This window comes from Daphnia pulicaria, chromosome 12, assembly GCF_021234035.1.
Source record: "Daphnia pulicaria isolate SC F1-1A chromosome 12, SC_F0-13Bv2, whole genome shotgun sequence".
Taxonomy (NCBI): Eukaryota; Metazoa; Arthropoda; class Branchiopoda; order Diplostraca; family Daphniidae; genus Daphnia; species Daphnia pulicaria.
Window position 1 is genome coordinate 3,015,366 of NC_060924.1, and position 12,562 is coordinate 3,027,927.

Below are 12,562 nucleotides of genomic sequence, written 5' to 3' on the forward strand. Positions count from 1 at the left end.
TACAACTTTGTTTGAAGTTGAAAGTGAATGTTTATGTAACCGTGATGACCTTTCATCCGGATCTGTCTCCTATGCCCCTATCCTATCTGAGTACTCGGTACACTCTGAAGGAACAGAAAACGTAAACAATTAAAGGGAATTCTTCGCATTTCGCCTGTCAGTTGTTTTCTGTTAGTTCCTGAAACATCCGTTAGTATGAATCGTCGCATAGTCGCTGGCCTTTTTCTTTGGTCGTTTTCCCCGCTAGAGCGATCATTCGGACGCCATTTTCAGGGGAGGGGAAAAATCACATTCTGGAAAAGAAGTCCGTCAAAGAGACTTGTTAAGCAGTGTTTCACCCTATATACATTCGCAAAGCGACCAGTGTTAAATAAGTTTTGCGTTCATGAAGGTCAGAATCCGTTCCAGCGTGTACGCCAAGGCAGATTGCCTGAACTTATGGTTGAACAATAACTTCAAAATTTGAGCAAGAGGGGCCCCACTTCAGCTCAGGCACCTGTGCCACTGCTATGGCACCAGTAGTGAACGCTCCCAATTCTGATAATTAAATAGAATTGGTCGTTTGAAACCCCGTCCTACCACTATCTGCATAAAAGTGCTGTGAAGTTTCTGGCAAGATGTCAAAGTGATTCCAGTTGGTTGCCGGAAACCCCCATTAATCAGCTGGAATCTTGATGGAGACGGTAAGATCTCTCCCACTGCCATCTCACAGCCCTGCAGCTAGCAGTCCAAGAGTCAACACAATGCCATCCAGTTATGGACAGACTCCAACCAGGCTGCCCTCTCAATCTACTTCGGGACCATTACCGATTGCTCACATTGGAAGGTATCAAATCTAGGTTAAATTGAAAACACGAGGAACCGGAGAGATGATGCCATTGTAGTTCTGATTCCTTTTCTTCTTGTAGACCTCCTGTTCGACCTATGCTGGATGGATCACCATACAAAATGAGGTCCATGCCTGTGACAGCTGGAGTCAACAGTGGCTTGAGTCTGGTGCCATCAGCTCATTTATTGCAAACGAGTCACGTAGGTCCGGCTACCGAACCTGTTACGCCTCCTCCACCTCAGGTCTCCCACTCGAACTTGTCGCAGGTGGCCCGTGCACATCCGTACGCTGCCGCTCTCCCTGCGGCCCCATTGCCTCCAAACAGCAGCGCCATGGAACGTTATTCTTCTGGCCAGTCATCGATGCCTTCATCATCGGGGATTTATTCCAGTTCGCCCACTTATAGTAGGGCCGAGCCCGCTGTTTTCCCTTTGCGATCGCCACCCGATCGTTCTGGGGAATTCCGTAGACGTCTAACCCTTTTGCCATACTCCGGACTGTCACCCATGGACTATGGCGGAGGTCCACCTGGGCTGAGTGGCCCTGGACCAGGAGGTGGAGGCAACAGCGGCGTTGGTGTTGTTAGTGGTGCTGCTTTAGGGGGTAGTAGCGGAGGAAACAGTGGAAGACATCATACCCTGACTGGACACCCTTCTCAGATGGCATATTCAACAGCTCCTATGGAATCCTATCGTGAACCGTTGATGTTGCCCATTGCCCCAGCCGTGGCTAGCGCGAACGAATCTGCGCACAAAAAGTTGCGCATCAATGATGGCGAGCCACTGTTAATGAAAGCCACTTTGTCCCAGCCGTTGCGAATCGACACGCGGCCCGTTTCGGCTTTGGCGCCTTTGAATACAGGCCCTCAGGTTGTACCCGTGCATCGCGAGTCACAACCAGCCTACATCCCACAGGTAGAAGCCATCAGCCCAACTCTTCCTGGTGATGGCGAGGACCCGCTCAAAAGGGACGATTCACCTTTACGTTCCACCAAAGATGAACTTTTAAAGCAAATCACAAAGGTAATGAATGAATCTACTGAAGAATGAAGAAATTTTGACATAATGTTTCTCTTCTTTCTGTATAGGTGGATGGTGAAATAGCGAAGGTGGAAAATAACATTACCAAATTGAAAAAGAAGCAACAAGATCTAGAAGAGGCCGCCAAGAAGCCTCCGCCGGAGCATGGTGAATTAAGAACACAAGGAACAGGACCCAAGAACCAAAGCGTCGCTCAGCTTATCTACGCTGAGAACCGTCGGAAAGCGGGCGAGGCGCACAAGATGCTTGCGTCGTTGGGTCCAGCAATAGACCTTCCTCTCTACCACCAGCCGTCCGACACAGCCGTGTACTTACGCAATCGGACGCAGTTTCAGGCTTTTCGGCCGAGGTTGTTGAAGTTTTTACGGCGTCGCCAAAAAGAGAAAGAGGGTCGCCACCGCTATCTGATGAAGACTTACAACAAATGGATGAACGAGTGGGGCAAGCGAGTTAGCGACCTTGAGAAGGCCAACAACGTCCCTTCCGTTGTAGCCACCGGGGCAACTGTTGCTGCAACGACGACTGTTGCAATTACCTCGGCTGGCAGCAGCACATCAACTGCTGCTCCTACTGCATCCGGCGTTACGGTAATGTTGTTCATAAAAAAGTTGTTTCTTTCGAGATGATCGAAATTGACATTTTCCCTCGTTGATTTCCTCTCAATTAAAGCAGCCAAACTCGGTCTTTGGACGGAAGAAGGAGCGAGAGTTTTATGAGAAGGTATTCCCAGAGTTGCGTAAACAAAGGGAAGATCGGGAAAGGTTCAGCCGAGTGGGATCGCGAATTAAATCGGACGCAGATCTGGAGGAGATAATGGATGGCCTTCAAGAACAAGAGGTAACACACAAAGTTCCAGTCACCATTTTGTGCCCGTCTGGCATAACTTGAGAGGGGTGTAGGTTAGATGGATGTTCATAGATTTCGACCTTTGGATATTTACATTCTCGATTTCAAACATTGGTCAGTGAGACCGAAGTGATCTTTTATCTTATCCATTCTGTGTTGCTACTGGAATGTGATCTCACTAATTTATTGACTTTTACTCGTGTTGCTTGACGATGCTGATGACTTTATCTCTTTGTTGGTTTAGAACGAAGATAAAAAGATGCGGTCATTAGCTGTGGTACCACCGGTATTACTAGACTCTCGGGAACGACGGTTGTGCTTTGATAATCGTAATGGCTTGGTTGAGGATCCCATGGCTGAATACCGCGAACGTCCGTTACTGAACGTTTGGACTGAACAGGTTTGTCTTATCTTAGCCTTCTTTCCTGCTTCGTTTAAAGCTAATTACCACGTTTTATTTTTTACTTTAGGAAAAAGAGATTTTCAAGGAAAAGTACCTGCTGCATCCAAAGAATTTTGGATCAACTGCCTCGTACCTTGAGCGCAAATCAGTGGCAGATTGCGTCCAATTCTATTATCTCTCTAAGAAGACAATCAACTACAAGCAGCTGCTTCGTAAAACGAAGATGAAGAGAAATACGAGAGCGATGCAAAAACCAAATGCTGCTGCCGCCGCCGCTGCAGCGGCGGCTGCGGCTGCTGCGGCCGCTGCTGCTGCTGCCGCTCAGAATCAAAGTCAATCGATAAACGATGCGCCCGGTACTGGAGTAACGACACGCCTTCAACGAGAGCAGCTGATGCGCCAGGAAGCCATCACTACGACCTCTAGTTTCAGCCAATCGACTGCCACAACCACCTCCGCTACGTCGGCGTTGAATAGCAGCAGTACGACGACAACGACCACCTCTTCATCTTCCGTAACTGAAACGACAATTGTTTCTGCTGCTCCCTCGATAGCAAATTCCAGTACCCCCGCACAGCCTGAACCTGCTCCGACTGCCACATCCGAATCGGCTTCTTACAACAACAAAAGCCCCAAAGGAGAAAACAGTATGGACACAGTCAATTAAAAATCTTTGTAATATTTATATTGTATTCATTTATTTATGTTCGCTTTTAAGGCTGTGACAGTACTGAGGACGATGACGATGAAGAAGATGAGGAAAACTTAACTTCTGCCAGCGCTTTCGGCACCGGCGGCCCTCATCCCTGTGTTGTGTGCAAAGCTGTTTTGGAGCACCACGGCCAGAGTAGACCCTTGCCTAAACATCAAGCTTCCCAATATGGATTAGCGGTAAGGAAAAAATAAAGAAGCTTGTCGACTTCTTCCAGAGCATCGCATTAATCCGGCTGTTTGTTATTTCATGTAGGAAGTTGATGTCAATGCCGAGGCACGAGTTTGTAGCGCTTGTCGTTGTCGTGTTGTGAGAAGACGCATCGTTCAATGTCCTCTACCCACATGCCCGACTGCGAAAAGGCGAGTGAAGCGTTTGCGTCCATTACCAAACAAATGGAACGAAATCCCGGCCGATATCCGAACTGCGTTGGAGAATGAATTTCAGGTATGGTCGATTGCGTTTTTTTTTTTAACGATCGCGGTTAGTTCATTTTTACAACTTTTCCCCAGATCGGACAAGACATGCCCAAATGCTGTTCGACTTGTTGCAATCGCATCAGCCGCAAATTAGCTGCGCTTACTGGGCAAGCGCCCACCGGTCAAACCGAAGGCTCGAGTGTTGCATCTGAATCTGTTCAAGACGAAACGAATGCGCCGAGAACAGAGGAAAGCAGCGTAACATCGGGTCCGCCAGCGGGGAATTCTGTCGTTGTCGATGTCAAGCCCGAAATAGCTCCAAATAGAGAAGAAGGTCCAGTGGTGGAGGAGAAAACGGTTCGCCAGGAACCGCAGATTTTGCCTCCTCATCCGCTGACGATGGTGGAGCCGCGTCCTGTGGCCAGAATCATTCAACCTGTTGGTGCAGACAACTCAGAAACGGACAGTGCCGATGAAATGGGGGCCAGTCAGAATGCGGCAGCCGAAGCTCAAGCCAACAGCAACAACATCAACCCGCATGCCAATGTCAGTCGCAGTAACGGCAATATTGGACAGGTATTGATCGATGTTATTCTGCCATCGAAAAGACAAGTCCCGAGAATATCTTTGTTACAGGAGGCCTTGACCGTGCGAGATTTAGTGTCTAATGTCATTGAGAGTCACTTGAAACGATCTGATCTTCAGCACATGTCTGCTCCAGTCGGCGTTGGCTCCCCCGTTTACCCGCCGGGACCGTCGGATTCGCCGACCATCACGTCCATTCTGAAAGATTCTCAGCGTAATTACGCAGTTGGTCGAAGTAGTGCGCCGTTGACGATCGTCACCAATACGGCACCCACCCAGTCGCCACGTTTGATGATGTCGCAACCTCACGATATGAAGCAGCAAACCATACTCGTTATCGATCAGCCTCAAACTGTACGTTTTCTTTGTTTTGTTCTTTTTTGTAACGTGGAACGTGTTGTGTAACTTTTTTGTTTGTTTTTGTTTTGGGAATTTTGCAGTCTCATTCAGCCCGAAGGTCATCTCCGTACCCACCTCCTGCCGTTATGGGACAGATGTCACATCCGGGAAAAGCCCCTCTTGGTCCCAATGACGAGTACAGTGCCAGTCTCCCACGCGAAGGTTTGGCATTCCACCAAGTTCAGCAGACGATGCGTGACTTTGAGCGTGAGCGAGCGCGGATGAACCGTGACGTTGAGGGTCAAACTCTTGACTTGTCGATGCCCAAAAAGCGTGATAATAAGGATTCACTAATGCCGCCGAATCCATCGGCGCAAGGGCCGTCTTACGGTCTTAGTGTGTCGCCTTATGCTCCCCCTCCACCAGCTCACTCGAAGACGAGCAAAGAACAACAACAGCAGCAGCAACAACAACAACAACAACAACAACAACAGCAGCAGCAACAGCAACAGCAACAGCAGCAACAGCATTATCGGGGCCCTCCTGGTTCGGCAGGTATCGACCCAATGGCTGGATATTCGGCTGGCATGAGAGCTCCAGCTCCTTACCCACCCAGATCGACTCCACCCGCTCCCAATTCTTCACGACCACCAGCTGGCTCAATTATGCAGGGCACTCCGCTCTCTATCTCGTCGCCGTCTACAAATTCCTTACCAGTGCAGCTGCAAATACCGAGAACGGATGGGTTGATACGCCCTACCGTCCAAGGTCGTGAATCATTGACGGGTTCCATTACACAGGGTACGCCCATTACTGTGAAAGATCTGGAGACGAGATCGGGTTTGCCACAAAGTGGGTCCCATTCTTCTCATCCTGCTTATGAAGCCTATTACCGAGGTATGCCAACGCCTCAACAACAGCAGCAACAACAACAACAACAACAACAACAGCAGCAGCAGCAGCAGCAGCAACAACAGCAACAAGCCGGTCCACCCCGACTTCCGTATCAACCCGACCCACAGTCATATTCCAGACAGATGATCCTCAGCAATGATTATCTGTTATCGCAACAAATGGCAGATCGAAATCGCGGTGGAAGGGATCGAGAACTACTCGGAGGATCTTTACAACCTCAAATGCCCGTCACCTCGAGACCAAACGATCGACAACCTCCACCTCCCCCTTCTCACCCAGCGTATCAACACAGACCTCCTTCGCCCATGTATGTGCAAAAACTTCCTTCCTACGTCATGGATCAACACCATGGCTATCCTTCGCATTCGAGTGGTGGTGGACTCCCTCCTCCACTCCAACAACACCAGCCCCCACCGCAGCACCAACAGCCGCCTCAACCCCAACAGCAGAGGCAAGGAGTCATCCAGCGAAATTCGTCCGTGCCTTCAGCGCGCCAACCTGATCCACGACCGTCCCCGCCCGCTCCCAACCCGTTACAGCAACAAAATAATCAAGGGCGGACGTCTTCGCCGGGTGGACTCCTTAATCTGGGACCTGGAGGAGGAGGTCTCCATTCCAGCAGCCGACCCAATTCGATTGTCGGTGGTGCTCCTCCCGTTTCCATTTCTCCAAGGGGCGACTCGATTTACGTGCACGACGCATTCGCTTCGCTGGTCAACGCTGCCGCCGCTCAGCCGAGTCTTCCTGTTCCGGATCGTGATCGAAGGGATCGTGAAAGAGAAAAGGAAAGAGATCCAAGAGGTCATCTGCAGTCTTTGCCCGTTTCCAGGTAAATTAACGCAAACATTAATTGATGAAGTAGGATGTCATGTAACATGTTTTCTGCTTTGATTAAAAGGTCAATGCATCCGGATAGAAGAGAAGAAGCAATGGAGCGAACCATGGCGTACCAACGAGAGTCGCCTAAAATTGCCAGCGGCCCTCCAGGACAATCCAGTGCTGGCGGTGCGCCCGGTGGTGGTGACTCTACGCTAACGGCCGCCTCTCTCATCGACGCCATAATCACCCATCAAATCAATCAGTCTTCGAATCCTAACGATATGGTTGTCACCAATTCCAAAACCAGCAACGACAGCTTCTACAATCGGTTTAGGAGGAATGCTAGTCCTGTCGATACACGTGGAACGAGTTTAGATCATCCCCGTGCTGGACACAAGGAACAACAGCGCCATGAAGACGCACCTCCGCCATCATCCGGCATTCCGCCGCAACAACGGCCTCCTTCGTCGTCTCCTTCATTGCCCCCGCCACCTCAAGGATCCTCAAGCAAAGCTGCTTTTACATTAGGAGAACATATTGAATCCATCATTGCCAAGGATTTCCATCAAGGATCTGGAGGAGGAGGAGGAGGAGGAATGCCCATGCCCGGCGAGCAAGATTGGGGACCAGAATGGCAACGGCGTCAGGCTGAGTTTTCGAAATCCCGTATGGCAGCTCCCGAGTCCTTGATGAACGATTACGTCAAGAGCCGTGCAGCCCTTGATTATGCTGCCAAATGTCGAGCTGGCGAAGGGCAACAGATGCAAGATTATGGTCTACTTCGAAGTAGTGGTGGCGGTGGAGGAGGGGGAGAACCTGATCCTCGTCAACCCGCCATCTCCCCCCTTGACTACGTCAAGAAAAAGATCGTCGAAGTGATGCGGACTTCTTCAGATGGTGGTATTCCAGCCGGAGGAGGAGGAGGTGGAAGTTCCAATCATGAAATGGCGCCACCAAGTTCACCTGCTGGCCGACGTGGAATCAGTCCAGCTCCATCGCCCAACAAAAGACCACGCATGAACGAGGATGAAAGAGGTGGACCCTCTCCAGTTGTACCGCATTATATTTCAACACCTTATCCATCCATGGGTTATCCATATTCTATCCAGCCTAACGTCCCCATGAGCAGCAGCGCTCCAACTGCCGTCACCTCCGCATCGACCAGTTCGACTGGCAACCAAACAACAGGCCAGCCAGTTGTTTTGCTATCCTCTCAATATGAACCTCTCTCAGATGAAGATTGATGAAAACGTAACAAAAAAAAAATATATTTAAAAAAATTTGAAAAAAAAAACTTAAAAAAAAAACTAAATAACAAAAACAAAAAATTCTAATAATAAGCACGCTCTTCTTCTTTCCACTGAGCTTTGTAATTGGCTCTTTTGACGGCCAATACAAGGAACTGGATGCTGAACAACGGATCGCTTTGTTTCAGGTACTCAAATGAGTTGTTCCAATCCAGCAACTGAATTCTAAAACAAAGCTACACCCCTCCCCCATCATCATCCAACATCGTCTCTACTCCTTTGCCTGTTAACTTTATGTGGTTCGTTCATCATCATGTTGTCTTTGAATTGGCTGATTCTTTCTCGAATCATCCGCAACCTTTCCGATAAGGTGTTGACTCGTTTTTTTTTGTTTCTACTTGCCCATATTTTTTTTTTTGGTATGTATGTGTGTTTTTGAATGACTTTTGAAAGTCTGTATGTGTGTGCATGCGTGTACCGCAAAGCGTTTTGTCATTGATAACTGGAAGAAAAAGGAATCTTGGATGTACATTATGTGTGTATATTCTGTTGGATTTGGGACACAGGAGTGAATCGGTTCCAATACATGACCGACATTTTTTACGTGATTTCTTCTATATTTCTTTTAAATTGTCAAACAAAGGTCAATTGGTTATGCATGTATTCAAATTTATAGTTCAATCGGTAAGAGAAATCTTAAATTTCGTCATGAAAACAAACAAATGAAGCGCGCGCAATAGGAGCGGCAAAATGTTTCGAACTGCGTTGATCGAAAGATAGGTAGTGTTGCTCAGCTCAGCCTAGTCGCAGTCGGCCATATTGGAAAGAATAGCGAGAAGCAGTTACGACGTGTCTCGTATTTCCAGTTAGTTTTTTCTCTGGTTTATTAAATTGATAAGTTAATCTTGTCCTTTTCTGGAATCGTCGGCTTTTATTTGCTTCACTGGTTAATTTGTCGAAAGAAGGTGTTTGACTTGTCCATTTGTTTCACTGTTCAAACCAGACAAAGGAAAAAGGTTTAGTATGGCTTCTGAATGTCATATACCAGTTCAATGCAAATTCATTCTTTTTATCTTGTTTTTCTACAAAAATAGGTCTCATTTCCAGTCATGGATGCCGAAGAATTCTGTGTGCGGTGGAATAACCATCACCATGTTTTAGTTAGTGTCCTTGACAAATTGTTGGAGAAGGAATCTATGTGTGATGTGACTCTTGCCGCTGATCATCAATTTGTTAGAGTTCACCAATTGGTATTGTGTGCTTGCAGCAACTACTTTGAGGTAAGCTAAATATTAGTTACGTAGATAATGGTAATTTATATTCAAATGCTTTTATTTTCTTTCCAGGAAATGCTGAGCAAGCAAGTCGACAAACAGGCCTTCATATTCTTAAAAGATGTCAGTTTCCAAGATCTCAGGGCACTGGTTGATTACATGTATAAAGGAGAAGTAAATGTTGCCCAGGAACAACTTGCTAGTTTTTTGCAAACAGCTGAAGCCCTTGATATCAAAGGTGAGTTATTTGTTAACATTTTTCCTACCACATAGATCCAATTTTGTGCTCTTACAGGATTGGCATACAAAGAAGGTGACCAGTCTAAATTCAAATCTGGTCAAAATGCAAGGACTAATGCTGCCAAGAGAACACTAAGTGAATCAACATCAACTCCGTCAGTTGTATCCACTCCCAGCAATTCTCAACGACCCGAAAATGACAACATTTCACACACTCCTTCTCAGAACCAATCATCCTCTATACCAAAACCACCTCCTCCCAAGAAAGCTCATGTTGTGCCATCGGAATCTCCTACACATCCAGCGAACACAGACTCAGATGACCACTTTGTTGTAGTCGATACGAAAATGGAATCGGAATTAGACTCTGACCACATGGAAGACCAACTAGATAATAACGGACTAGAATCATCACGGGTATGTGTTAAAAGAGTGGCAGAACTTTTCTTATTAATGTTAATTTCAATTTCAAAAAATCCCAGGACTGTGACGACGACTGGAGCACATCTGACAACGGCATGATATCCATTGTACCCAACTCGACCCGCGATATTACCTTTGGTAATAAACTACCAGTCATAGTTTATAACACACCCGTATTTCTAAAAATGTATTTTTTTTTTTTTTTTAAATTCCAAGGCCCCTCTACATCAGACACGCAAATGGGAGACAATGTTGCCGGACCTTCAGGAACACAACCCAAGGCTAACAATTCATCTAGCGGCGCAGCATCTCGAGGTAGGCATTCCTCTTCATTATTAGTCCTCTACTTAGTGCTAGGTTCCTCTCGTACCGTAGTCTGCTCTCTTTTTGATCCGCCTTCCTTCAGCCCCTTAGAAAACAGATAGACCGCCTTGGTGTCGTTGTTCACGACATTCACGTGGATGAACTTGCATTAGTGTCCCGAATCAGGGTTATTTTTTTTAATTCCTTCAGTTTTGCAACATATCCCTTATTAATATAACTTTAAGATGTTTTTTTTTTTATTTCAATAATTGAACTTTTAAGTTTATAAATAGGAAAATATTAGTTGAGTAAACTAAACGTAAATGCAAATAACTTGCAAGGATATTGAACTGTGAATGAAAAATCCCACAGGATTGCAGTTGCGAAAGGGAAGTGTTGATACGAGATTATTCGACACGAGGTGATTTAAAAGGGTGCCACATACACACCGTTTCTGTCTGATTGTTTTTACCCAACCAAAAAAAAAAACAAGAAAGAACATTGCTCCATCAGCAACCTTATTTAAACGGTTTTTTCACAACCGAAAACCTGTAAAAAATGTCAAAAAACGTTGTTGGCATACCGTTTAGTAACGGGATGCTGATTAGTGGGGCTGACGTCCATACCATGAACTCATTTTTCATTTTATAAAAAAAAAATGCAGAACTAAGAGCGAAAAGAAATGAAGAAACACTGGGAGCGAGGGAATTGAGATTGCGTGCTGTTAGGGAACGTTACGCCGTAAGGAAACGTAATAAAACCCAAGAAGAAAATATCCTATATCGGGCTGAACAGGCTAAACGACAACGTAAAGCACGTCAACAGGAAACGCCCGAAAAGAGAGAAGAAAGACGCAGAAAAAATAGAGAATACTATCAGATTCGACGTGCAGCAGAAGAAGCCGAAGCTGATCTTGCGAGAAGACGCGTAGAAGAAATGCATCAAGGAATTCTTCTTATTGAAGAAAAACAGGAGGTGGCGGGATTAATCGTATTTCTGGGCTCTACATCAGACACGCGAATGGGAGACAATATTGCCGGACCCTCAGGAACACAACCCTAGGCTTACAATTCATCTAGCGGCGCAGCATCTCGAGGTAGGCATTCCTCTTCAATATTAGTTCTCTACTTAGTGTTGTTATTAGTCTTTGCCCGTTTCCAGGTAAATTAACGCAAACATTAATTGATGAAGTAGTATGTCATGTAACATGTTTCTGCTTTGACTAAAGGGGAATGCATCCGGACAGAAGAGAAGAAGCAATGGAGCGAACCATGGCATACCAACGGGAGGCGCCTAAAGTTGCCAGCGGCCCTCCCCTCTCCGATCAGGACAATCCAGTGCTGGCGGTGCGCTCGGTGGTGACTCTACGCTAACGGCCGCCTCTCTCATCGACGCCATAATAACCCATCAAATCAATCAGTCTTCGAATCCTAACGATATGGTTGTCACCAATTCCAAAACCAGCAACGACAGCTTCTACAATCGGTTTAGGAGGAATGCTAATGCTAGTCCTGTCGATACACCTGGAACGAGTAGATCATCCCCGTGCTAGACACAAGGGACAACAGCGCCACGAAAACGCACTTCCGCCGCAAAAACGGCCTCCTTCGTCGTCTCCTTCAGTTTCAATCTAGCAGCTGAATTCTAAAACAAAGATACACCCCTCCCCCATCATCATCCAACATCGTCTCTACTCCTTTGCCTGTTAACTTTATGTGGTTCGTTTATCATCATGTTGTCTTTGAATTGGCTGATTCTTTCTCGAATCATCCGCAACCTTTCCGATAAGGTGTTGACTCGTTTTTTTTTTTTTGTTTCTACTTGCCCATATTTGTTTTCGGTATGTATGTGTGTTTTTGAATGACTTTTGAAAGTCTGTACGTGTGTGCATGCGTGTACCGCAAAGCGTTTAGTCATTGATAACTGGAAGAAAAAGGAATCTTGATATGTGTGTATATTCTGTTGGATTTAGGACACATGAGTGAATCGGTTCCAATACATGACCGACATTTTTTACGTGATTTCTTCTATATTTCTTTTAAATTGTCAAACAAATATTAATTGGTTATTCATATCTATTCAAATTTATATAGTTCAATTGAATCTGTACGAGAAATCTTAAATTCCGTCATGAAAACAAACAAACCAAGCGTGCGCAGGAACGGCAA

At 46.3% G+C, this 12,562-nt stretch overlaps 2 protein-coding genes across 7 annotated transcripts; both read left to right on the forward strand.

Moving 5' to 3' along the window:
• The first annotated feature begins 238 nt into the window (after positions 1 to 238).
• LOC124316121 lies at positions 239 to 8,762 on the forward strand. 3 transcript variants are annotated; one of them, XM_046781854.1, is made up of 12 exons: positions 239 to 826; positions 885 to 1,851; positions 1,917 to 2,456; positions 2,539 to 2,706; positions 2,960 to 3,115; positions 3,186 to 3,765; positions 3,837 to 4,009; positions 4,086 to 4,277; positions 4,343 to 4,825; positions 4,886 to 5,188; positions 5,275 to 6,917; positions 6,987 to 8,762. In XM_046781854.1, exons 1-12 carry the CDS (start codon positions 675 to 677, stop codon positions 8,149 to 8,151), a joined length of 6,522 nt encoding a protein of 2,173 aa, XP_046637810.1. In that variant the 5' UTR covers positions 239 to 674; the 3' UTR covers positions 8,152 to 8,762. The 3 variants fall into 3 exon arrangements, with proteins under 3 accessions (XP_046637810.1, XP_046637811.1, XP_046637812.1); XM_046781855.1 differs by having other exon boundaries at positions 2,542 to 2,706; XM_046781856.1 differs by having other exon boundaries at positions 909 to 1,851.
• A 183-nt stretch (positions 8,763 to 8,945) lies between these two features.
• Positions 8,946 to 12,407, forward strand: LOC124316328 (longitudinals lacking protein, isoforms H/M/V-like). 4 transcript variants are annotated; one of them, XM_046782212.1, is made up of 8 exons: positions 8,946 to 9,170; positions 9,249 to 9,434; positions 9,501 to 9,666; positions 9,724 to 10,085; positions 10,151 to 10,229; positions 10,308 to 10,406; positions 11,059 to 11,490; positions 11,623 to 11,762. In XM_046782212.1, exons 2-7 carry the CDS (start codon positions 9,264 to 9,266, stop codon positions 11,454 to 11,456), a joined length of 1,275 nt encoding a protein of 424 aa, XP_046638168.1. In that variant the 5' UTR covers positions 8,946 to 9,170; positions 9,249 to 9,263; the 3' UTR covers positions 11,457 to 11,490; positions 11,623 to 11,762. The 4 variants fall into 4 exon arrangements, with proteins under 4 accessions (XP_046638168.1, XP_046638169.1, XP_046638170.1 ...); XM_046782213.1 differs by having other exon boundaries at positions 11,589 to 11,718; XM_046782214.1 differs by lacking the exon at positions 11,059 to 11,490 and having other exon boundaries at positions 11,623 to 12,407.
• The last annotated feature ends 155 nt before the right edge of the window (positions 12,408 to 12,562 follow it).